The 26,921-nt window shown below is 33.8% G+C and overlaps 2 protein-coding genes across 4 annotated transcripts in view; both read left to right on the top strand.

The window, feature by feature from the left end:
• Positions 1-2,923: 2,923 nt before the first annotated feature.
• On the top strand, positions 2,924-9,752 carry CCDC107 (coiled-coil domain containing 107). The gene is made up of 6 exons (XM_032221922.1): positions 2,924-3,197; positions 3,796-4,001; positions 4,608-4,674; positions 6,162-6,252; positions 7,223-7,332; positions 7,764-9,752. The coding sequence occupies exons 1-6, from the start codon at positions 3,041-3,043 to the stop codon at positions 8,030-8,032; spliced, it is 900 nt and encodes a 299-aa protein (XP_032077813.1). The 5' UTR covers positions 2,924-3,040; the 3' UTR covers positions 8,033-9,752.
• A 1,404-nt stretch (positions 9,753-11,156) lies between these two features.
• The window catches only part of CAPS2 (calcyphosine 2), a 32,269-nt gene continuing 16,504 nt past the window's right edge, over positions 11,157-26,921 (top strand). Inside the window, exons 1-10 of one of the 3 annotated variants that reach the window (XM_032221490.1) lie at positions 11,157-11,984; positions 12,063-12,174; positions 14,402-14,448; positions 15,953-15,998; positions 17,997-18,116; positions 19,103-19,135; positions 19,428-19,616; positions 20,583-20,705; positions 21,944-22,011; positions 25,371-25,490. In XM_032221490.1, the coding sequence (XP_032077381.1) occupies positions 12,112-12,174; positions 14,402-14,448; positions 15,953-15,998; positions 17,997-18,116; positions 19,103-19,135; positions 19,428-19,616; positions 20,583-20,705; positions 21,944-22,011; positions 25,371-25,490 (809 nt within the window). In that variant the 5' untranslated portion in view covers positions 11,157-11,984; positions 12,063-12,111. The remainder of the gene's footprint in view (positions 11,985-12,062; positions 12,175-14,401; positions 14,449-15,952; positions 15,999-17,996; positions 18,117-19,102; positions 19,136-19,427; positions 19,617-20,582; positions 20,706-21,943; positions 22,012-25,370; positions 25,491-26,921) is intronic. The other 2 variants (XM_032221489.1, XM_032221488.1) reach the window with 2 other exon arrangements.

Consider the following 26,921-nt stretch of genomic DNA (forward strand, 5'->3'; position numbering starts at 1 on the left):
TGAAACTGACAAAATATTTATTAAAGCCTAGTTTGATACCCCTCAGTATTTTTAAGTTACTGCAACAAGCAAATGCAAGGCCCACTGCATCTAAAAATGTTCCACTGACATCAGTCCAGACTTGCACAGATAAATCCAAAATAAAATAGTAGAGACCTTCTGATTAATCACACCAAACATTTTTTGAAAGCTGAACCAAATTAAATGGCAAGCACTAGAATTAATGTATAGGAACCACAGGTAAATCTGAAACTATTTTTTGTATGGAGTGCCTTTACAATAATTTCATTTATTCTAAACTTATTCTGTCCACAGATTTTCTCAGATTATAGTTTCAGAATTCCATACACTTCCAAGCATAATTTGTATATCTGCAAAGGATGCAAGATCCAGCTTTAATTACATTTTGTAAACCATCTCTGTTAACTGCACTATCAAATCTTCACCCTTGTAAATCCATAAAATGAGGTGATTTCCTGACAAAACTATGAATATTCTAATATTTTTAGAATTAAAGAAACACGGTGAAATCAATTCCTTAAACATACAACCGTATCTACAATTTTATTTTAGATCTTTTGAAATATTGTAGCACTCCTTAGGCACTCCTTCATTCTCATTCAACACCTGTGGAGATGACCTTAGTTCCCATGAGAAAAATTGGTGCTGTGTCTGGCAGTACATTCCAGCCTCCTTCCCACCCCACGACACTGTGGCAATTGACAACCAACAAAATGGTTTGGTTCAAAATTGACAGCTGTTCTATAGAGTGTTTCTACTTAGAATTAGATAAAAAGGGGATACATTGGCCTATTCTACTATAACAATGTTCTCCCTTTCCCCCTGGTGAAATAGTAAAGGCTGTTCTGATAATCTAGAGACAACTGTCGAAAGTATAAGGGAAGGGGAGATGATAAGTATGGGAGGGGAGGAGAGATAATCAGTATGAAGCAGAGGTATCCATAAGTGGCTACAGTGATGCCAAAAGTTTGTATTGACATCACAATGAAACAGATAGTTAGGGTGGAGGAGACCAAGGAGGAAAGGCAACTTTGTATCCTAACATCCCCCAAACACATCCATGACACATCATGACTTCTTTTGAAGATAAACTGAGAAACTTTATCAGGTTTGTACATTTTGAAGCTATAGTAGAACACTGTAATATCAACCTAAGGAGGGACATACTACTTTAAAACTAATGTATCTAAGAATAACTTAAGGCTCTTTCAATTACAGGAGCATATACACTATGCCTGCAGGATATAATAAAATGTCAAAATGGCAGCTGTGATGGTATGATCTGTCCAGTTTTTTTTAATGAAACACAGATAAAAATAGTTGGAGCTTTGATCACACCACTGCGGCTATCAATTTGACTTTTTTGACCACACCCAGAAGATAAAAGGCTCTGAAGATAAAAGTACCAAGTTGTAGTGCACCCTAGTCAACTGTTCATTTCTTTTCCACTGCCACAATCCATTAGCAGAAAAAAATGTTTCAATACGATATTTCTTCTGGTCTGTTTTGTGACCTGGTTTACCTTGAAGGGCCGTGATAATAGGGACAGATGAAGACTGATAAGCGCCATAGATAGGACAACACAGAAACTAAATTGGCTCTAGTGGGGAGGCAATATAAAATTAATGCAATAAATTAATTTGTTTAATAGATTGATGGTCCATTAATCCTATTAATATACAATCTTGCTTTCCCCCAATTTTCGGAGGCTGTGCATTGATTCAGGGCAAGGGAAATGATTGTTGCATCATGTTTTGCCTGCAATTAGGCAGTTGACTGAGGGGTGTATATGTGTGAATTGATACACACACACACACACACACACACACACACACACACACACAGTAGGGTGAGATAAAATAAAAATGGAGCAGAGAGTTAACCCTTCAGATGACATGGCTATGGGTGGTAAACAAGATAGTTGTAGGTGCACTGATACATATACAGTGGGCACTCAGGTCACGAACACTTCTGACCACGACCAAATTGGGTGCCAATCAAAAAATCCACTAAATGTTTCACTCTGTTCACGAACACATCCTTGGGTGGTGATCAAACACAGCCACAGCGATTTTCCCTGTCTCAGCGATTTCCCCTTCCACGCTTTTTTTGTGTGCATGCACATGCACAGTCAGTTTTCCCGTCACGACCAAATTGTGTGCTGACTGAAGTCCTGGAATGGATTACGGTCGTGATTGGAGCTCCCACTGTACATATTCTCCAAAAATAAATAAGGCTCTTGTTTTATCACTTTACAGCTCAGAGGGTAAAGGCTATGTAAATTTGCCCAAAGTCTGCACAGTATGTAGTATTTAATATTCTATATGCCTTCCATCCTTCTGAGATGGGTAAAATGAGGACCCAGATTGTTGCAGGCAATATGCTAACTCTGTAAACCGCTTAGAGAGGACTGTAAAAGCACTGTGAAGCAGTATGTAAGTCAAAGTGCTATTGATATTGCTATTAAATTGTTTCTGATATCAGCTACATTTTTCAGTATCCATTTATATGCTCTATGACATTAGAATTTATGTGCCCCGTTTTTAATAAATAGTCTTTAGCTTTCTTCTGCATTTACAACAGTGATAATGAACTGAAATTGAATTCTGATTTCAAAACACTGGATTAATGATCCTGTTTACCCTTTTCTCATCAGCTTTATTGCAGAACTACATATTTATAATATCCTTTCCTTTCACAATTGTCAGCAGCGTTTTCCCCTCTTTTGTGAACAAAAGCGAGATTTTATGCTGGAGGTTCATGGCTAGGCTTCCGTTGACTTCACTCCTCTTCCTGCCACTTATCGCCACGCCAACAGTGCCTGGAGCCCATTAGGGGGAGCTACACAAAAATGAACCGAAGATGAAGGTCTTCTTCGCAAATCTATGGTTTGTTTGTCTTCCGCTCCCCTTTTCCAGCTTCCTTCCAGCCGGTATTGGTTTATTTGAGTGACTGTAACTGGGCGAGAGTATAGCCGACAGCCCCTTCTCGGAGGGCAGTGTTGTCACCGCGTGACGCCATGGCGATTTCTTCGATGCAGCAGGTGTTGGTCTCCGTCGTGCTGGTGCTTTGCCTGTTCGCAGTGATGCCGAGGATATTCAGTGGGGGAGGGAAGTCTCCGCGAAGTGCCAAAAGCTCCTCTGGCCGGCCAGCTCCTCACCAGCCCCCCCGACACGGTATCGTACCGGCGACTCCATCCCTTCGTGGCAGGCAAAGGGAGACCACGTACATATTGGCTTGATGTCAGGTTCCGTCTGCAACTAGGGGACTTATGTTAAAAGAAAATAGTCCAAAAGTGCCTTATCGATAAGTTCCTTAACATTTATACCATGTTCAACTGTAAGTGGAATTAGTTAGAGAAACTGGGACTTCCATAAGCTAGGTCGACCTTCCTTGGGCTCATGTCCCTGTTGGTTGGGTTAATATGTCCTTTCTAGACAGCCTGACCAGTAAAGTAAGCACAGTTGAAAGGCACCAGTATTGATCAGGTTGCTTTGGATTATTTCTTAGAAAGATAAATAATTGCCTTTTGTGTTGTAGAGATGGCTTTTGCTGTCTTTCTCTTAAGGAAAAACGTGTGTTGTCTTTATAATAATTCCTATCCCTTTTCCCACAAACTGTTAATAAAGCTAAAATAATACAGGGATTCTTAATGTGTTTGTTGACAAGGAACTATCCATACAAATAAATTTCAATCCCAGATTACAGCCCTAGTTTTTATTAACTGGCTTTGGATTTAACTGGCTCTGAATTATTAAAATGTTTATTCTGTAGGTGGAGCTGAGAAAATCCTGCACACACCAAGGAATTTTGAAACTCCTGAAACTAAAACATATCAAAGCATCAAGCAAATGAAGAATGCAATGGAGAAGGAGTTGAAGACTGAACGGACTAGAGGCAATGGCAGAGACTTTGCTTTAACCCTAATGCCGCTATATGCTATTAGTGTGGGTGTGTTTGCTTTGTACAAATTCTTAAAGGTAAATATTAAAAAAATATCAAATCTAGACATGGAGTTATTTTGTAATAAGCACCTTTATAAATATGTCTTAATTTGCCAAATATATAGTATCATATAGAAATTAAAGTTTTCTTATCTTAATAAATGTTGAGGTAAAAGTTAAAATATCATGGCACATAATCTAATGAAAAGTGCCAGTACACATGAGGAGTGAACAACTTACATCTCCAGGTCTACTTGTATTTTCTGCATAGTTTTTATGGCAGCTCCTAGAACATTTCAGAATACTTTTTTTGAGACAAAGGGGGAAAATAATGCATATATGAGAAGTAATTAAATTTGCTATATTTAAAAATTGCATTTTGTCCTTGTGTTGCTAACTTTTTGGGACTCACATTATGCAACTGAAAGCATAAGGAAATTATAATTTTATTATAATTTACTTCATCTCAATATTCTGGATATTCTTAATTTTATTAAAGGACTGAAAGTAAACAGAAAACATGCTAATGTAGGAATGTTTTGGAATATTATGTAAATATTTTGTTTACATTATATAGTACTGATACTTTTATTAGTCTTACATATTTGAGACACTTATAGAGATTGTTTTATGATTTTATAGATGAAATCGCAGGAAGAAAGTTTATCCCAAAAAGAAAAAAATGCAGAAGAAAAAACAAAAGAAACAGGTACGAATTGGGTCAAAATGTTTTGCTTATAGTTTTTACATCCTTATTAACTTAATACAAATTATCAACTGTTAACTTGATATTGAGATTTATACATGAGTTCATTAATCATGGCTTCTCCATTCAGACAAAACAATTTATTCCAGTTTTTATTATTGCTTCATTGGCAAGTGGAAAACTTTTTGTCTTCAAAGTACAGTTCTGTGGTGATAAATCCCCCCCCCCCACACACACACCTACCTTCTTATCCAAAGAGAACAATTTCTTACAACTGAAAACAGCCAAAAGTTTAATTTACTTTGACAGAATGTGAATGCAACAGCAAAGAAAAAAAGTTATGTGGAATAGCATTTCTTTAACTTTCTTTTTCATGATTGACATTCTTTTAGAAAGAGGGAACTCATGTTGTTACTAATTGCAGCAGATGAGTGCAACAGCTTTTTGGAGACAAAGAAGAGACTTGATTTTTTAGATCAGAAAATGGCATAGTTAAAAGCTTTAATGATTAATTCATCTGAAAGATTCACCTACCTGGAAAATCCTGATAAATAATATGTCTTAGATGTTGACACATTGTTTAAAGTGAATAAAGACATTCAAGATGAAATGACCCATTTCCTAGGCAGAAATAACTATTTATTTTATTTATTTATTCACTTACTTACTTACACTCCTTATTATGCTGAGAAACATCACCAGTAATTATAAAGAAATATATACATGGGTTCTTTTCATTCCAGATATGCTTATTGTGAGATTTCTATTTCAATTCCTTGTTAGAATGGAAGTTCTGTTGCAGTACATTGTTTTCCTTTGGCAAGATGGAATCATATCTGATTTCATAAACAGATAAGCTATTTAGCAGTGTTATTTTGGCAGTTAAACAATGACATCATCTCATTTTAATTTTTAAATAATATTTTGTTTTAACTCTGGGGAAACAGTATACTGTATAACTGCATCCAAAAGGGTTTAATCAATATTTTTTTCAAATTGGAAAAATTACATTGTTTATGTGGAAGTACTATTTGAGAATAAGGTTTGGAATTTATTGAATCTTACGTTCAATAAAACAGACTGCTAATTATACCACGTTGTATATACCATGACAGTGTAAATATAACTTCAGAGAAATACAGTATTAAAGTCTATCTAAATGGGACATTTATTGTGTTGCTTTTATTGGGACTAGATCAGTTTAAATTCCTCTTCAATGCATTGTGGCTTTGTCTGCTTGTTAGAAATAGTACTTCATTTTCAGTTCGAACCTTCAAATATTTTTAAATCATTTTTGAAAAATATCTAAGGCATAAAACAATTTGTTTTAGAATCCAGTAGGGATTCTTTCATGTGTATTTATTAGAAAAATGCTTTGTTTCAGATCCTACAATCTGAAAAGAACTGTATACTTCCACTTCTGCCTGCTGCTTAACCTTAAAGATGTTCAGTTTATGCTAGGTTTTAAAAAGTGTATATTCTCACTTCAGAGCATCAACTTTTGGAATTGGAGCAACATCTTGCACAAACAGAAAAAATGTTAAATTCATTATTGACTCAGTTAGATCCACTTTCAAGCTGGTGAGTCAAAATAGAATAAATCATAGCATTTCATTTAAATGTTATGTTGTTTATTTCAGATGTGGGAAAGAGATCTGAGAGATCATGGTTGTGAACTTAAAATAAGAACATAATGCCAATATATCACAAATGACACATTTCTTCTTATTTTTAGCAATGTTTATTACAAATATGTTTCACGGAGACAATTTTACCCCTTTTAGGGGCAAAAAGGAATGATAATTAGAATTTAAAGGTGCCATCATTTTTAACCATTTCTTTCAAGCACAGAATTTGAATTTATTTTTGAAAAACTTATACCACTACCACATTACTGAGGTAATTTACAATTTTTAACATTAATTATGCCGTTAAATAGAAAAAATAAAAATACTGTAAATCAAATGTACTTTATTTCTTTTGTTATACCTGTGTGTACAAGTACAAGTATGTAAAATATCTATAGTTGCTTATGCCTACTTTAAAGTAAATATGGCTGGATTCTGTTTCTGCATTATCAAAATAACCACAGATTTGTATTTTAGAACTTTTGCAGCAATGGCTTTTTAATATAATTAAAATCATGTAGTGACTGACAAATTGAAGGAATTTCCAGTACTTTTAAAGACTATACTGATATTATTCAACAATTCCATGTAAAAAGTAATTCGATTTTAAGTTTATAAGCTGGTTTGGATATAGTACTAATCTGCGTTTTAGTACTATATGTAAAAAATCCTGGAATTGCTTTAATACAGTGGACAGAAATATAATGAATTTTATATTAGCTTGGTTTTCACCTAAAGCTGTGTGGGGCTGATTACAAATGAACAAGTAATCTTAGTTTGAAATTTAGTTTCATTTAAGTAAAATATAGGTAATGTGGTTGATCTAAATTTACCAATAATACTAATGAATTCAATATTATTTTAATAAAATGGTAATTATTTTTTGTCCTGATTAATTCTGATCCAGCTTTTTGGCTTTTCAGTATTAATACTTTGGCTTCTGAGCAGAAAGATGAAATTATGGAACAACTTGAGTCGATTAGAAAGCTGATGAAAGAAAGTGGATTAGACAAATCGGCCATGAAACCACAAGGTACTTTTGGAGGATTTTAACACTCTCTAATAAATTACTACTAGATATCTTGATTATTTTAGTTTTCCTACTCTAACAAGTATTGCACTAATCTGCATGTTCTTTTGTGCATATGAATTGGCTTGTTCCATTTGATCTATTCTAAAGTTCCAAGCAAGACCAGAGTTCTTATTGTTTCTTACCCCTTCACTACCATATTATATATGACCTATTAACTGACTTATTAACTTGCTTTTAGAACAAACTGCAAAAACTTGCTTTATGATTTAATAGATAATATAAAAACTGGTGATCAATCAAACTATTTTAATACATTCTCTATTGTAACGAAAACAAAATATCTTGTTTCTAATTTTCTGGTAGTAAATTGGTTTAATTGCAAAAACAGTAACTTAATTTTAATGTTACTGTTTCCCCTTTTATATATTAAGATATCAGCCACCATACGTGCCAAGAGAAGCTTGAAGGTCTTATAGAGTCATTCAGCGAACATCCAGAAGTAAAAATAGATGAGAATATTTACAAGAAATGTGAGCATGATGCCTTATTTGAAGATATGGAAGAGTCTTACAGTGTAAAAAAGTATCAGCGTTTTGATCATGAATGCTTACTCAGCACAATGGAAGAACCAAAGAAGATGGATAATCAAGATACAACAGAATTAGATACTGGGTTAAGAAGACGTCTTAGGAACGAATGAACAAACTAATGAATATTGGACATACTATACAACACACTTTAAAATTTTAAAATATATTCACAATAATTGCTGTATATTTTAAAATGATTATGAAAATTTCCTATTTATTATGAATAAAATAATTTCTGCATATTCTGCACAGAAAGTGTATATTCTATCCAGTATCATAATCACAGTTTCACTTTTAAAGTTATTAAAGTGTGGGCATGGGCATAAAAATATTGTATTTGTGTTATACGGCTCTGCAGAAATTATTTGCAACAAATATGGAATGTACCAGTATTAATTATTTAGTTACTTGACATTTCATGTAACTTTAATATGGATTCTGATATTCTCTTTTTTGGGAACAGTGGAAACAGGTTTATTTCTTTGAGAAAAACTACCTATGTTTGAGACAAACTACCTACCTTTCATTAAATATCAATAAGCCCTAGATTTTATTTGTAACTGATTAGTATTGAAAATATAAAATGGAGCAGTTAAATATAATGCATGCATTATGATAGCTAATTATATGATGAATTGCCAAACACGTTACCCTGATTCTATTATTGTGCTTAATTTAGTAAGGTGTTTTGCTATTGTTTAATCATCTGATTTTTGCAGGCTATTGATGCAAATTTGACCATGTTATGCAGTTCCAAAATCCTCATAGATGATTAATTGACTGACTGACTATTTATTTATTTGCTCATCTCCCTCAAAGAGGGGCTCTGGGCAGTGATATCGCCCATCTGTTTTCTCAGAATAATGTGAGAATAGTTGCTAAGAATATTATGGCATTTTCTGTAGAAGTCATAAAGCAGGACATGACCATACACTCTACAAGGGTAGATTCTTTTTTCAAAGCTGGTTTCATAATTTATTTATTTATTTATTGATGATGGTAAAGTAGCAAATTGAATCCCTATAAAACTTTTTGATATTCATAAATTGATTGAGGTAGCAGGGCAATTTCCCTCTTCGTAGAAATTCTGTGACATTGAGTTTGTCCAGAATTTTTTCCTTATCCTTTATCATGGTTATTATTATAAAATAAGGGCAGCAGTGACTCTGGAGAATATATAACAGAGTTATTTATCAACCGTGCTCCCTTGCCAGGAAATTCAATAGTTACCACAATGTTAGAGGGGTTTGTCTTATAATGAAAAATATAATTTTAGGTAATGGGATACTTTGTCCTTTATTGAAAGTTAACACTGGCAACATATATTTTTTTATTGTAAAGTTTTAAGCCCAGATGAGAGTGGATTGGCTTGGTTGAAGGCCTGCCTATACGACTGCTAAAATATTCTTCCCCCAACAAAGTTTCTAGTATAAAATCTGACATGGAGTTTGCTAATAATATCTACTAAATTGATAAGCCAGTACTATAGTTCTTTAAATAATATGTTGTATCTTTCCAGATGCTCTTGAAAATGATGATAAATATAGCCAAGCCCCGTTCTGTGGTATATAGACTGTTTTTAATTGCATAAATCAAATTATGGGTTGCATGGTAGAAAAGTCAAGAGTATTGTACATCAGTCAGTATGATTTTGTATCAATTTGGAATGGATTATTTGTCTTCTACAGCCTTTCTAAGTTTAAGAACTAAAAATATAGTAAGTCAATTTAGGACTGCTTTGCCAGTATGAATGGTCTCCTAATGCAGTGTTTTTCAACCACTGTGCCGCGGCACACTAGTGTGCCGTGACATAGTGTAAGGTGTGCCGTGGGAAAATTACTTTATATATAGTCAATATAGGCACAGAGTTAAAATTTTTTAACATTTTCTAATGGTGGTGTGCCTTGTGATTTTTTTCATGAAAAAAGTGTGCCTTTGCACAAAAAAGGTTGAAAAACACTGTCTAATGTATAGACTTTAGCTGTCAGGATTTTTAAGCAATATGGACAAATAGCCAGTGTCAGATTATCCTGTGGATACCTACAAAAACCTAGCTTTCTGAACAAAGCTGTAATCCTGGGTGGAAAGAGAAGAGGATGAGTAGCAGTCAAGTGAATGAACTCGGTTACGGTGGCAATGAATGAAGATTTGAAGACCTAAAGGAATAGGTTAGGTACAAATTAAGAGATCTGTCATCATGGAGAAAATCTATATAGTTGTTAAGAGTTCACACCAATTTAGTCATAAATTAATAGGCTTTGCTGAGAATTCTGGAAACTGAAACAATATACATAAAGAACTTCAGGTTGTGGAGGATTGCTATAAACTACTGGCAATAGTCCATGTAACAATTTGATTTATGCCCGTGGGTCTCAACTTTCCTAATGCCGCGACTCTTTAATACAGTTCCTCATGTTGCGGTGACCCCCAACCATAAAATTATTTTGTTTTCTGTATTTTTTTGAAAACATGTGTTTTCCGATGGTCTTAGGCGACCCCTGTGGAAGGGTCGTTCGACCCCCAAAGGGGTCCTTACCCACAGGTTGAGAACCACTGATTTATGCAATCAAAAACAAATGATCATCTGCATTTGCTGCAGCATATTTGGCATTTATTGTGAGCATATTACCAGGAGAAACTGGGTAAAGGATGAGAAAAGAGTACAACTATTTTTATAACTGGAAATCTTATAAACTTTGCTGAAAATGGATAAAAATGAACTAATTTTGTGATTTGTTTAAAAGTTTTGTTTATGGGAAAAAGGGAACTAATGTGCAATATGAGAGTGAAGACAGTAATTGCTTAACTGCTGCAAAGTACATCAGAATTTGCTGCTTTTTATGTTTTCTTGGGTTTTTACTTTTAATTTTCTTTTATAATATTTTTATATTTCTATGTTTCTGTAGTTTTTAAAACCTTTGTACAATCTTTTAATAAAATTATTCATACAAAATAGAGAAAAATTGAGAAAGTTGGGTCTGTCCAGATTTATTCATTTGTCACACTGAAGTTCCAGACAATGGCCAATTGTTAAGATGAAGGAATTATAAAAAAATACCCCATAAACAGAATCCTTACGGATTAACGAACACCGGTGTAGAATAATTCTTATAATCTGCTGCCCTATAATAATTTTCGAAATTACCGGGATCCCTGTTTAGCGGAAGACAGCACAACCTGGGAGAAACGTACATCGGAACAAACAGGTTCTTCCTAAATAAAACCAGACGGAAATCAGGAAAAGGGAAACCCGGTTAGGAGCGCGCATCAGACTCTTCGTGGAGAGACGCGAAAAAAGGACGGCAGGAGCGAGAGCTGGAGACCGAGCGAGAAAAACGTAGGTGGAAAAAAAGAAGCGTCGGTCACTCGCGTCCTTTCCCCGTTTAGAGATCACTTTCTAATTTTCAAAGCGTGACGCGGAGGAAAAGAAAACGTTCCGGCCTGTTTACAAGGGAACCTTGGCAACCATGGCAGTGTGTGTACGTGCGCGCGTCCCCCAGCAAGGGCGATGAGACGCAGGTAGAATATTCTGCCATTAAAAAAACATAAACAAAAACAAGCCTGAAGCGCCTCATTACAGCTGTAAAGTGAAAACAGTTGGAAATGCCTATTTCGCCCTTCGCTTTCCTGACTTTGTACACCTGTTAAGTGTTATTTTACAGAAACAAGCTGGGTCAACGCATGTAAGAAGGAAGCGTCTGCCTCTCGTTTTCGGCGTGCAAGGCATTTTGTCTGATGGGTGTTGACCTGCTGCAGGGAAATCAAGCTTTGTTTGTCCCTATCCGCGAAAGCCTCCGTTTTGCTTAGTTCGCTACAAAATCAGTTGACTTCCTAGCTAGCTGGTTCTCGAGACAACAGGCTCTGTTCTGTTCTATTTGGCTGAGAAAATATGGATACTTCCAGCAGGTCCTCCAAGGGGTAGAACTTACTGTTTTCTTCTTGCTCTCCAGCTTTGATTTGAATTTTTAGTGCAAGTCGGATATTAATTATTTTTAAATAACTCAAGACAGGGAACATAATATTCTTCCCCCCCTCCTATTTTCCCCACTACAACACTGTGAGGTGAGTTGGGGGGGGAGAGGGAGGGACCCTCTTATTTTGTTGAAACCCTTCTTATAGTATCTGATCATCCCTCTCCAGTCAACTTTATAATTTTACTTTTCAGCTCCCATTTAAGTTATAAGTTCAGATGGATTTGGAGGTTAAAGGAATTGCTGCATCTCCAAAAAGACCAGTTCTACTGTCCTCTCAGGTACATTTAAAATTAACTTTACAAAATTAAAAAAAAAAAAGAATGTTCATTTTGAAACACAGACACACACTATCACTTTACCTTGTGATCAGAAATGTATATGCATCTTTAACTAGAGAAACAAGGCTGTACATAATTGAAACCTGGTTTTGTGTGTATGTGTATGGGAGAGTTCCCTTTCTAATAAACAAAGTGTGACCTGGTTTGGAGCATGGCACTGAGTGGAGTGACTAGGAGTGCTGCTTCGGAGATAGCCAGATATGAGACTTTGTGAGATTGGGCCAAGGGATCAGTTGGGACTCCTGCTTGCTTATCTTCCCCCCTGTAGTTTAGTAAGAACCCTGTTCTGTGACTGACAGTATCTTCTCATTTCACCAGGTTATGAAGAGTGGGTATATTCCAAGTCCCTTCCCTTAAATGTTTCCAGTTAGTGAGATCTAGGAAGCACACCTTCTCTGTAGCAGATCCTGTTCTATGGAATGCCTTCCCACTGAGATCTGGCAAGAACCCCTCTCCTAGCCCTTGAGGGGACCCTGAAGAGCTCAAGCATTGGGGTAGAATGAGGGTGAAGCCCAGTGAAGTTGACTGTTGATGTGTGGAGGAGTATATTATTTGGGCCCCGGAGGTTTCCATGGTAGATTTATTTTAGAATGTTTTGCTGTTGTTTCTGTTTATAGGCCACCCAGAGTTATGGTGCATAAGATAGCTACATAAATTTTCTAAATGAATAAATAATTTAGAGATTATTTTTGTTAGCTAAAGGAATGATGTGTAATTTTTTTAACTGGAAATGCTGAGTAATATTTCAGAAAAAACAGACCTGGATTTGTTTTAGATATCTTTCTGAAGAGCACATCATAGATCTGTTCTTCCAGTTAAATGTTAGGAAAGTGGAGAAAATTAAAGATATTTGCAAAGTGAAAGCAAAAAAGATTCATATTCCCAAACATTGCATATTGCTGGGTTAGATCTAAAATTATTACATTTCTCCATTTTTACAATTATTCTTTTAAATATATAATTATTTTCCAAAAGCTACAATTTTGTTGTACTGTATCTGCACCCTTAGAGCATACCAGTTATATTTATATAATCAATATAGTTTATATTAGGAGTGTCAAACTCAGATCCAGCCCATGGAGTACTTAGGCCTGGCCCACCGGCCCACCCTGGAAACAGCAAAAGACCATCCCATTGTGTCTCTGCCAGCAAAAACAGAGCTCGGGAGGCTGCCCATGGCCTTCCTGAGTTCCATTTTCACTGGCAGGGAGTTGCAGGAGGCTGTCGCAGCCAAAAATGGAGCTCGGGAGCCCATTTTCGCTGGCAGAGACCTCGGGCCACCACAGGCACCCCCGACATAAGTGACGTCAACCTGGCCACGTGCACCATGGCCACGCCCACTCGGATCCCTGAGGTCAAACACAACCCTCAAAGAAATCAAGTTTGACACCCCTGCTTTATATAATATAATCTGCAAAATTTAAATGAAATTTCTTTCTTGCAATCTATTTCTTGTTTTGGTTATAGGAAAGCCAGTGTTTCATTAAACAACTGTAATTTTTTTGTGTGAAATGGCCCTAGTGATCTTTCAACGGATTATGTAAGGAACACACACAGACACAAATATATATTACTAATAATACTATATAATAGCATTAATTTATTCTTTCAAATAGCCAACTAATTTACTTGTTCAACTATCTGCTTGAAAGGGCAAATTGATATGTTTTTCCCCAAAATATTGGAAACAACATATATATTATAATATTTATATATTATCTCCAATATATAAGGAAACACCATGAAGTAATAAAAGGAGGAGGAAGCTTACCCTACCCAATGGATATTTATGTTCCCTGCCAGGGCTCTGGATACCATACTTCAGAACAAAATTAAATAATCATATTTTTTTATTTAGCTATTAAAAAAGAATCCATCAGAGTTTGGTATAAGATGGGTGGTTATGTAAATGTTTGAAATAAATAAATAAAGTAACTTTTGATAGATAAACTTGTTACTCCATAAAGTACCACAGAACTGACCAAAATTCTTTTAAAATCCTAGCTTCCATTCCCTTGGATTTCCCCTGAATTAAACTACTATTCTTATTGTATTTCTTTGTTTCTTTTAATAATTGATTCTTATTTATGTTCACACTTTCATTGAGTATGGAGGAACATGAAAACAAACAAAACAAGCAAACAAAAGCTTTGTATTCTTTTTTCAGGGTTGGAGGCCAAACACAAGATTAAGCCATGGTCCTCGACCAGCCGAGTAAGTATTTTCCTTTTAAAAACTGTTTTTGCAAATATGATAGTATAATAGAATACTAATATGAAATAAATCAAACAGATCAAGAAACACTTTTCCCCCTTAAAATGTTCTGATCTAGGAATGTCACATTTTGTTTGGCAGACAGCTGAGAAGAGATGATAGTGCAAAGAAAGAAGTGTCTTGTGTTGTGATATCAAATCATAATTATGCTTTATAAAACTTGTCAAATATTTCACTGATGGAATTGCTGACTGTTGAGTGGTAGTGTCAGACTCAGAAATTGTCTAGCTTCATTAAAGGTTTCAATAGCTGAAAGTTCTGTGTTTTAAAATATTTAAGCAGACTGAAATTTCAGTATTTTTTAACTCTAATGTCACATTGTTCATGTGCTAATATTAATTTTAAGTAGCAGATTTCAAAGAGAGATTAGCAAAAATTGGCATTCCTTTGCTTCTGTATGCATGACGTTCTATGGCTGTCTAGATACAATGATTTGAAAATAAAAGTGATTAATATTAGAATTCCTCAAATGTATTTTTACTTTTATATCTCATCTTTCTTCTGGTAACAAAGCAGCATACACAGTATTCTTACTTGCCCATCTATTTTTAGCTACTCCTATTGATGTATTTTTTCTGCTTTTATTTTATTGTTCTCTTATTTTACTTTTGCTTTGTTTAAATTTCCTTTTCATTTCTCCAATTTTTATTTTTGTAAACCATGTAGAGTAGTCTACATTGAGATGGCCAGCAAAAAATTAATTTAATAATTGTTATTATTTTACTTATTTAGCAATATAGATAATTAATGTTCATAGATTAAGAAATAACAACAGAGTATAATGTTTAGTTCTATTAGAATAAAATACTATTATTTTAGAGTTTTGTATGTAAAGTTTATAAATATATTTGCATATGTGTGAAACAATTTTGCACAAACCTAATAAATATATTTATCGAAAATATACTTAAAGATGTTTGGGAAAGTTTTGGGTGGGACTAAAAGTTTTATGCATGCAAATATAGGGGTATATTGTTCCTATTGATGTTTGTATCAGGTATTGGCATCTTTCAAATTATGTGCTAGAGAATTTAGGAAAATTGCAAAGGTAGAATACTAGAGTTGATTCCTAATTAATATTATACATTAGTAATTCTCCATTTTAAGATTGTAATTAATTGGTAATCTCTCAATCTGTTTCACATGAATCTATCTAATGCTATAAATTAATTGTGTTCTATATGTTTCTTTCTTAATTAAGTTCAGAAAAAACTCAAATGTGATATAGATATTTTTTGTAATCAAGTGATATAAATGGAAGATGGTTTGTATGATAATAAGCAACCCCTCTGCTATCAATTAATTGTGAGAATAGAAATGGATGATTTTGACGTTGATTTTTAATCCATTTTCAAAAATCAGCAACCTTACTTTGAAGGAAAAAGTTGTGTGACATCTAAAAACCAGGGAAGTATTATAATTTTAAATTTCTAATTCTCCATAGTGTGCCATGTCTTGACTTGGGAAAGTTGGGAGATTCAGAAGATGAGGTAATAGCTATTTGGCTTTTTTGATATTATTTAAAAATATGAAAATATTAAATATGACAGTTGTTTGAATACAAACACTGGAACAGAAATGAAAACAGTTTTCATGGTCTATGTTAGCTTTTATTTTATTTTCATTTGCTAATTTTCCTGGATTTATATCAATTTTTTAAAGGAAGTTTATCTGCAGCTATATTTAGCAGTTAGTGATTTAATAAGTGAAAAACTCATTTTCTTTTATCTTCTTATTGTTAATTTACAAAAGCTAGACAAGTGTATAGCAAATACTATGCATTCTGAAAACAAAGCAGGTGATTAAATTCCAGACTATGGAAAAATAATTGCTAAGTATAATAAGGCCTAATTTAGGACAAATTGGCAATCGCTGCTTGTTTTCACTCTAATTTCATAGTGATGACCAAATCTGGCTGTAGGTTCTACCTTGGCTTACTTTCTCTAATAAGCAGCCAAGTCAGAGGTTCATTTAAACGTTTTAGAGTACTAAAGAGGGCTCCCCCTATAAAATGGAGGGTCTTGAAAAATGGCTTATATTTACTTTTTATAGTTAGTGCAACAAAGAACTTCTAAGTAAAAGTTGATTGCTTCAGAAATGATAATCTGTCCAGTTACATCATAGAAATTAAGATATCCGATAATATGTGAGCATAGCAATAGAAAAGAGCATTGTATTAAAGTATTAAAGAAGTAAAACGTTAGCATGGAAAAACATATCATGAGTCTCATAGAGTCCATTTTGAAAAAAAATACAATTTCACCTAAGCTGAAATTTCTTAACATGCTCAGTTAAAAAAAAGGCTTTTGCTATTCAGCCTGAGAAAGTTCTTATTTTTCAGTTAGTTTTCAGCAAGTTGGTTGCTAAGGGAAAACTTTAGCATTCCATTCTTATGCTCAAAATGTAAACTAAATTAAAGAAGGTAAACCCATATTAGTTTGACAGTGCAACAGTACTACAAAACTCATAGTATTAGTCTAACTTATGTGGACTACAATAGGCAGCATATACATTTAATACATTATTATTAATTATAATTATTTAAAATTTTCCGATCATTGCTATTCTTTGTACAGGTATTCCTCAACTTACGACCACAATTAACCTTAGCATTTCTGTTGCTTAAGTGAAACATTTGTTAAGTGAGTTTTGCTCATTTTATTTTTCTTGCCACAATTGTTAAGTGTATCCCTGCAATTGTTAAGTTAGTAACATCGTTGTTAAGGGACTTAGCTTTCCCATTGATATTGAAGGTTACAGAAGGTGATCACATGAGCCCAGGACATCATAAATATGAGTCAGTTGCCAAGTGTCTGAATTTTGATCATGTGACCATGAAGATGCTGCAATGTCACTTTTTCAATGCTGTTGTAACTTCAAAGAGTCACTAACTGAACTGTTGTAAGTCAAGGACTACCTGTATGTGGCATTTTACTTATCTGTGTATTTATTTGACACAAGTCCATAATATACCTCCCAGATTTCGTCTTGGTTTTAACTCAAAGTAAAGGGAATCAAAAACAAAAACCAAATAATTCTTTAATTTCAGAGTTAATTAGATACAGTTATCTGGTGTCCATTATATATGTTTGATTTGTTTTTAAATTCTTTACACATAAAAATAATACTGATGAGTAGCAAATCTGAGCAAGAAAATTCCTTAAGTTATTTGCTATCTGTACTGGTGCTGGGTTACTAGGATCTGTTTCTATCATCTCAATAATATGAAATTTCTGAATTTTTTAGACAAGCTTATTTGATTACATGTCTGTGGAGAATCTCAGTTGTCCATGTCACAGTTGTCCCAAAGATGCTTTTCAAAAGACAAGTGGGCTTCCTTAGTTTTTTCTTGAAAATGTTTTGCTTCTCATCCAAGAACCTTCAGAACTGAAGAAGCTTCTTGGATGAGAAGCAAAACATTTTCAAGAAAAAACTAAGAAAGTCCAGTTTATTTGATTACAGAGAAATAAATGTGTCTTATGTTTTAGGATGGAGATAATGGCTCACTGTACAATGGTGTACGACCTTACACTGGCCCTCCACGTGTATCTTCATCTTTTAGGAGGGGCACTCAAAGTACTCACACACAATATCATAACATAGAACAGGTAAGTTGGCTTATTGAAGGAGGTATTTTCAAACATAACTCTTCCAGAAACAAATCTCATCTAAATGTATGTAACAACTGAATCACTGTAGTTAAAATGATTAGCATTGTTTTAGGAAAGATAATATTCAACAGAGTTACATGATCACAGAATAATGCATACATTCTCATATCTTCAGAATTCCTAAGCAGATGAGATAATAAAAATTAGAAAATACTGTGAGAAAAAAGAGATTGATTCTATTGAAGCTGTGGGATCTGTCAGGGCCTTAAATTAAATAGGATAGATTCAACTTGTGCTCTATTTGGTGCTCTTAAACTTCAAATTTTTGAGTCATATGACAGTTGTATAAGCATTTTGTGTATTGGAGTATCTTTGTTTATTTTGAAATACCGGTTACCATTCTTTGGAATTTTTATTAGTGAAAATAACTGAAATATACTGATTTTTTAAAAAAAATCCTTCAGTTTTAAATAATATTTTGTACAGCGTGATTTTAGTTATCATTTTCAGAATCCTATTTTGAAACTCTGTCTGCCATAAAAAGTATCAAGCCTCTTATAAGCATGGTTAAGAGGAGCCATTATTTGAAAGACCCATTTATTATGATATTATATCTGGGTGAACAGGCAGAATGAAAATGGTCCACAACTTCCTTCTCTTAGATTACTCGATTTTGATACCAGAATTTAAAAATGGAAATGTTGCTACCTGCTTAGTTCTGAATCACAGCCAGCATGTTAGAATTGTATTTTGCCCTATAGTTCTGTTATTCTTACCTAGAAATACTTTCCCCTGTATAATAGGGCTTACTTTTAAATACAAATATATGATTTGTGATTAATGTTGCTAATTCCAGAATTAAGATATTCTGATTTTTTCTTCATTATTAAAACATATCACATTTTGTTAATTAGTTTAAATAATGATTTTTTTAAAAAAAAAGAATATTGTAATATGTATTTTCTTCCCTTTTTATTGTATAGGCAGCAAGGAGACATGACCTGAAGAAAATTGAGGTAAATAATTTAAGAAGTAAAATGAATCACATTTTAAAATAACAAATACGAATTTTTTTTGTAATGATGGTGATGATATGTGTATATTTGTTCTACTACTCTGTAACAAATCCTATTAGTAAAAATGTAACTTCATATTTTCAATTTTTTTTGCTTTAGATTTGCAGTTATATCTAGCATCTCTGCAAATCTGAACAATCTTGAGTTGGACAATTGATAAATATTTAAATGTTATGTTTGATTCCATTCAATTGATTATACCGTTATTACTGTTCTAATTATTTATTTGCAGCTGTCTTCAAAGGAGCAAAAAACAATACCAGAAAATCTGCCACTCCCAACAGACATATACAAGCTGAAATATCAGCAATATGAAACAGAAATGAAAGAGGGCTATAAGCAGTATTCTCAGAGAGCTGCAAAAAAGAAAATAAATAATAACCTGTTTCATGAACTTCCATGCAAGATAGCTGAAAAAAAGGTAACATTCATATATTACCCCAGCATAACAAATCTATCTAAAACACTGTATGGAGATTAGCTTCACTAAAGCAAATGTAGGGTGTAAGGTATAATAAGGACAATCTAAACAGTGAATAGATTTTTATTATGGACGAATGTAAGTGTTAAGTCCCCCCCATAGCCCCCCAATTCTGCTTTTTCCAACCTCTGCATATTCAACTACATTTTTCCCCTTTGATGCTCATTGTATTTCCCTCTTTGTTTTATAGTTCTATGTTCCATTTCTTTGCATTTTAATTTGTATATAGTTGCTTGGCTAATATGCTGTTTTCATTTTTGCCCTTAGTGATTTGTGAATTTGCACTGATAAGGAGTTGGCTTGGTCTTCTAGAATGGTAACAGTTTCCCAGTTGAAACTATGGTTAAGTCTGTCCACATCTTATGAAATTAAAAAAGTTTTCAGCATCTCTTCTGACAGCTAATTGGTGTTCATGGATGCGTTCTGCCAGTCTTCTGCCTGTTTGTTTTACGTAGTGGTTGTTGCAGTTATTATACTATATATTGTAGATTATTATGTTTTTTCTTGAGGGGCTACTGGGTCTTTTGGTTTGCTTGGAATGTTTTCAAGGACTTTAGTTGTCTTGTGTGCTATGCTGATTCCATGTGGTTGTAGTAATTTCTGAGATATGTGAATATTCAGCAATTTCTTTAAGGTCAGAGATAACATTAACATGTTTTGCATAATGGGTTTCTATTTATTTTAGTAGAAACAGCTGCTGTATACAAGATTTATAAATGTCTCAGTTCTTTTTAATTCTTTTTAATTTCTCAAAAATTCAAGAGGAGAAGTTAGATATAGGAAATATGTACAGGTTACTTCCTGTGCATATTTTAGCAGCAAGGAATTAAAATGAAATAAATAGTAGTGATAATACTCCCTGGCATCACCTATTTCATCCAAATATTATGTTTTGTTCCCATGCAGGATTTACCACCAGAAAAACAAAGAGTGGATGAATTCACAGTTCTTGATGAGAAAGCCCTTTTACAGCAAGGTTATACAAACAAACCATATACTATGCAGCATAGCATAAGAAAATTTGATGTTGTAAGTTTAGTAGGCTAAATTAAAGTACTTGAAAATTCACACATATTTTTACAGTTAAGCAATGTAAATAAATAAAATTAACCCAATATAACTTGGTTTAGTGCCCTTCTAGTTTAAGTACATACTGTAGATAATGATTTTTTATTGTGCACAGATGAAATGGAGCCAGTCTGGTCTGCTGCTTAAGGCTCCAGGCTAGAAAATGGAATATTGTGAGTTCTAGTGCCATTTTAACCATGAAAGGCAGGTGGGTGACTTTGGGCCAGTCACTCTCTCTCTCACCCAACCCACCTCAAGGGATTGTTGTTGTAGGGGAATTAGGAGGGTATTGGGTATTTGCCTACTTGAGTTATTTTAAAAATAATAAATGTGGGATGTAATTACTATCTTACTATTTTTATTTTCCATTAAGAATATAAACAAAACTTTATTTAAACAATTGAAACTCTGAGTTTAATATGTGTCAAGATGGCATAGAACCAGTTTTATGTCAGCATGTTAATATTCATGCATGGTTTGATGGCTGAATTGATACTAAAATATTTTTTTATTTATTAGATTTATATTCCCCCTTTCATTTAGGAAAGCAAGGCAGTGTGCATAATGCTATGCCTTATTTCTCTTCAAAAAGCTTTGTGAGGTGGTTTTCAGAGAAAAGTACTCTCAAATTCCACCAGAGGGTTTCTGTGTATGTGGGTAGACTACAATCTGAGTTTCCTGGTAGAGCTTTTTAACAGCTACACAATGAGTAAATTGTACTTTAGTTACAGTTTAGGATAAACTGTAACTAAATAAACTTTGTCTATTTATTCCCCCTTCCCTTGTCTATTGTGAGCCGCCCGGAGTTCTTCGGGAGTGGGCGGCATACAAGACAAACAAACAAACAAACAAACGAACGAACGAATGAATGAATGAATGAATGAATAAATAAGTCTGACTCCAATTTGAAACAAAAGTAATACTATTTTTAAATTTTCCTTTTGATGTAATCTGCCCATATTGTAGCTTTAAACCCATTAAACCCAATTCAATAAAAATGTTGGCTTTTTCCCTAGATTCTGCATTAATTATTTGTAAAACCTTTATAACAAGGTAGTGTTTTATATCTGTTTTATTTTTAAAACAACAGTCCCACTGCTGCTTTAAGAGTGCTAAATCCTATGGTTTATTACACTTGTAGCAATACTGTTGAAAGTATTTAAATGGCTCTTTTATTCTGTTCAATGGTTACTTTGCAGGAAGAAGTAGCAGCAGAAAGAAAAAAACAAGCTGTTGTAGAACAAGTGATGTTAGATCAATTGTGTAGGTAAGATAATTAAATGCTAATTAAGTAGCTAGAAAAGTACTAATATATAGCAGGGCTATGTATTTCCCTTGAAAGAGATGGTTCACAACAAGCAGAAGTACATACAAAGTTGTATTGTTGAATCATTAAACTAGCTTCTTTTTTCTCATAATATTATGGTTGCGTCTGGTCATCTTATCTATATAGTTGATTTACTATATTACTTGAAATTACTTGATTTACAAGGTCAAACCTAAACAAATAGCATTGTTATAATACAATACAATAGCAGAGTTGGAAGGGACCTTGGAGGTCTTCTAGTCCAACCTCCTGCCTATGCAGGAAGCCCTATACTGTTTCAGACAGATGGTTATCCAACATCTTCTTAAAGACTTGCAGTGTTGGGGCATTCACAACTTCTGGAGGCAAGCTGTTCCACTAATTAATTGTTCTAACTGTCAGGAAATTTATCCTCAGTTCTGAGTTGCTTCTCTCCTTGATTAGTTTCCACCCATTGCTTCTTGTTCTTCATATGTTTTAGTCTCTAGTCCCCTAATCATCTTTGTTGCTCTTCTCTGCACTCTTTCTAGAGTCTCCACATATTTTCTACATCGTGGCGACCAGAACTGAATGCAGTATTCCAAGTGTGGCCTTATCAAGGCATTATAAAGTGGTATTAACACTTCACGTGATCTTGATTTTATCCCTCTATTTATTTAATACAATATTTGAACCCAGTATTTGAAGAGCAGAGAATCATGCATCCATTCACAAGAAATATCACAGTAGCTGAACAGCAAACAGATTTGGGGAGGGAGGGAGCAAAAAAGATGTTAAATATGTTGTGAAGCTTTGTTCTATTTCTCCCACAAGTCATCTGTTGTATGTTGATTTATTTACTTTATAGTTCTCTGAGCATCAAAATTCAGTGGATCAGTGAATATGAGACCTGTTTGGGGAAGTAAATTTGAGATCAAATAATTGGTTATAAAGGGGAATTAAAAGGCAACAGTATTGCTTATTGTTGCCATTATGGAAACTTGGTGGGATGAAACCCACAAATGGAATTTTGGGTTTTACCAAGTAGATTGATAGATCTTTATAGAAATGGCTTGGTCAGATTTATGTGAAAAAGCAAAAAGTTATGATTTGATGTTAATGCCTTATTTTACTGTAACAGAGAGAGTCAGAAGTCAATCTTTTTTCTTTTTTATCTTTCTCACTTTTCTTTCCCCTTTCCACCACCCCACTACTTTTATTTTTACTTTGTATTTTGTATTTATAATACTTTATACTCAATAAAATGATTTACTTGAAATGGAATAGAAAGCCAGAGGGATTTAATTTATTTAAAAGAAACACACCAAATAAAAGAGGAGGTAGAATTGTATTATATATAAGAAATAACTATATCTCTACAGAAATAGAGCACAACAATGATAAAAACTATCTTGAATGCATATTGGGTCAATATAAGAAAAAGAAGCAGGGGAATGATATTGCCATAGATATATACTACAGGCCAGCCAACCAAACAGAGGAAATAGATGAATTTTTACTAGTCAATTAACTAAGGTATGTAGGAAAAACATCACAGTAGTAATGGGGGACTTTACTTCCCTGACATCAACTGAAAGACAAACCCTGCACCAACTGGAAGATCAAATAGGTTCCTGACAAACCTAGCAAACAACTTTGTCTCCCAAAACGTACAGGAGGGAACCAGAGGATCAGCCATATTGGACTTCGTTCTCAATAGCAGAGATGAAATGATAGGTGTTGAAGCTACAGGATCCTTGGGTGGGGGTGGGGAAATGATCATCCAATATTGGAATTCAACATAATATGCAAGCAAAAGCAATAGAACAAAGTCAAACTAGAGTCATGGGATTTAAGAGAGCTAATTTCAATAAACTTTAAAAAAGCATGGTAAGGATTCCATGGATAAGAATCCCTAAGAGGAAAACAACCCAAGAAGCTTGGGAAACTTTGAAAAGTGAGAGTATAAAAGCCCAGTCTAACACAATATAAATGAAGAAGAAAAATAACAGTTCTCAAAAAAAAAGCCAGCATGCCTGCATAAAGAATTCTCTGATAAATTGAAAGAAAAAAGGGACATAACTAAAGCAGATTATTAAGAGCCCATGCCTGCAAAGATGACATGAGGAAAGCAAAGGCTTAAAATGAACTAAAGTTTGCGTCAAAAGTCAAAAATAACAAAAAAGCGCTTCTTTCAACATGTAAAAAACAAGAAAAAAACTCAAAGAAATGATCGATCCAGTAATGCGGGAATGTGGCAAGAAGGTGACAAGCAGCAGGGAAAAAGCAGAACTGCTTAACTCGTTTTTTTGTATCCTTCCTTACACAAAAGGAAAAAAAACAGTCCATATGGTTAATTGTGTGACTAGATTATTTATTTTGTTGATTTATTTAAAAGTCTTAAAAACACAACTGTTAAATGGCTCACAATAACAATAAAAACTATAGTAATAGAAATGATAAAATTGTGCCTCAACCATCCTTGTCTGGTGCAGCCAAAAAAACCCAGTTTTGGCAATCTAATCTCATTCTGTCTCAATCTTGGGCGAAGAACCAGCATAGCTTTAGAGATATAACACTCAGTATCTTTCTCTGTGGCTCAATTCAGTGCCCATAAGAACATTGTAAAGGATATCATAAGCCATTGAGAGATCAGATCTACAGCTACGCCCTACCATTCTCCCTTGTCCAGAAGCTATTTGTAGTTGTCAAATGCTTGCATCCAGAGAGTGATAAGGAATAGAAAGATCAGTTGGGACGACCACTTCCTCATGCTTTCACTACTCCCTGAATCTGCCAGGCATCTACCCTAGGCTGGCTCAAGTGAGACCCAGATGGCTGAGGTCAAGAGAACAGGTGAAGGGACTGCTTTAGCATTAAAATATTTAGACTTCATATTTTGAACAATCATAATGTATGAGTAACCCCATACATTAGCATCACATAGTGTTCTGGATACCTGTGTTTACTGTATTAGAAGCAAATTTGTGCAAATGCCTTGTAGTATCTGTCACTTGAATGTTTTTATGAACTCTGCTAGGTTTTATGAGACAGATAACAATTTATATGAATTTGAAATATTCATAATACTTGAGTATTGCTAACAAAGAGGATAATGTATAGTGTATTTATACTCCTATCAGTACAATTTAGAAAAGTTGCAATGTATATAAGATAATTTAAGCACTTTTATGTTACATGAAAAGTATTGGTAATTTTATTGCTATTTCTCTTGATTGTTCAAGACTTATTTAACATGTAAATATTAATAATTAAATTTGAAATAAAACATTAAATAGATTTATAATTTGATAAACCAGTTCCGTATTATTATTTTTTAGAGCTGTGATAAGCGATCCAGAGCAAAATGGAAATTCAGATATTTATAAGATGTATCCTGTTCTTCCCGGATTAAGCACAGCACCTCTGCGCTTTAGAAAAAGAACATTACATGAAACAAAGTAAGAAATCTTACACTATATTGCTTTATGGATAATGTCCCCAAAATTATTTCAATATGAATTTTCATTAATTTCAGATTGCGCACCTAAATAAAATCTGTTTTTGTAATAGTAATGCTTATCCAACAATGGTTTTCAGCTTTTTAAAAAACTTTCATGTATTTCACTGCATTTTTAAATTATAACGTATTACTCCCCATTTTATAGACATGAAATAAATTAAAGAACTATTGCTCCCATGAGCCAAGAAGGTCTATGATTATTTGTAGCTCATGCCTTTATGCAATTAATTTGAAATATATCTATTGTTACTTTGGAGAATTTTTTTTTTCTTGGGCAAAATAAATCATTTATTATTATTATTATTATTTTTTTCTTCAAATGTTTTATTCATTTTCATTTTCAATTTTATACATTCACTTATATACTGAATATTTGCAATAATAATAATATAATAATAATAAAAAAAAACCCACCTCATAAACCCAACCTGTCACTTTCATACACCCCTTCTTCTCCCCCTCCAACTTTCCTTTCTCCCTCCAACAATCACCCCTCCTACTTCCCTTTCCCCTCCTATCTTCCTTTCTCGCCTTCCTCACCCTCCTTCCCCTCTCATCCTCCTTACATTCCCCTCTTCCTCCCTCCTTACTTCTCCCTCTTCCTTTCCTTTACTTCTCACTTTGGTGCATTTCTCTATTCATTAATCTATTCAGTTACTAAAAATTGCGCTAAAAAGAAAAGAAAAGGAAAAAAAAAAAGAAAAAGAAAAAAAAGAGAAAAATAAAAAGAAAAGATAAGGAACAACAGTATACAAGTGTATTCTTCTTATTCTATATATTGAGACTATATCTCCACCCACCCACCCACCCCCAATGAAGCCCCCTCCCTAATCCCCTCCGACTTCCCAGGTCCCACACCCGGCACAGTTCAATACCATTCACCTTCTAGAATATCTTATAATCAAATAGATTAACAATAATAATGAAAATAAAATAAAAAGAACACTCCGAAAAAGAAAAAAAGAAAAAAAAAAGAAATAAAAAAAGAAAATCTTTTGCATTATGCTCAGCCTCCCATCATTCTTAAAATTTAAACAGTATAGATCATTCCATTTATATTTTGTCTTCGTCCCTTGCTTCTTTGATATTTACCCCCATCTTCCTGTAGACTTTCCAAATAGCCTTTCTTAACCTTATATTCAAATAATAGTTTATACAAAAATCAATTTACCTTCAAATACAGAACAATCTAATCATACTTTCGCTACTCTTCTTCCTACCCCTCGTTTCTCATCTCCATTCCTCCCAAGCCCAAATTCCATAAGATTAGGATCTCGCTCTTCACTTTAAAATCCTGAGCTTTTTATGTTATACTTCAAGCATGTAAATCCGTAAAATGTGTGCCCAAAATCCATACCACTTCATTCAG

Source organism: Thamnophis elegans, chromosome 7, assembly GCF_009769535.1.
Source record: "Thamnophis elegans isolate rThaEle1 chromosome 7, rThaEle1.pri, whole genome shotgun sequence".
NCBI classification, from domain to species: domain Eukaryota; kingdom Metazoa; phylum Chordata; class Lepidosauria; order Squamata; family Colubridae; genus Thamnophis; species Thamnophis elegans.

Bases quoted from the DNA above. Each gene is read 5' to 3' on its own strand.
- CCDC107 (XM_032221922.1), top strand. From the start codon at position 3,041: ATGGCGATTTCTTCGATGCAGCAGGTGTTGGTCTCCGTCGTGCTGGTG. The intron at 4,002-4,607 runs GTAAATATTAAA...ATGATTTTATAG, and splicing joins CTTTGTACAAATTCTTAAAG to ATGAAATCGCAGGAAGAAAG. The intron at 6,253-7,222 runs GTGAGTCAAAAT...TTGGCTTTTCAG, and splicing joins TTAGATCCACTTTCAAGCTG to TATTAATACTTTGGCTTCTG.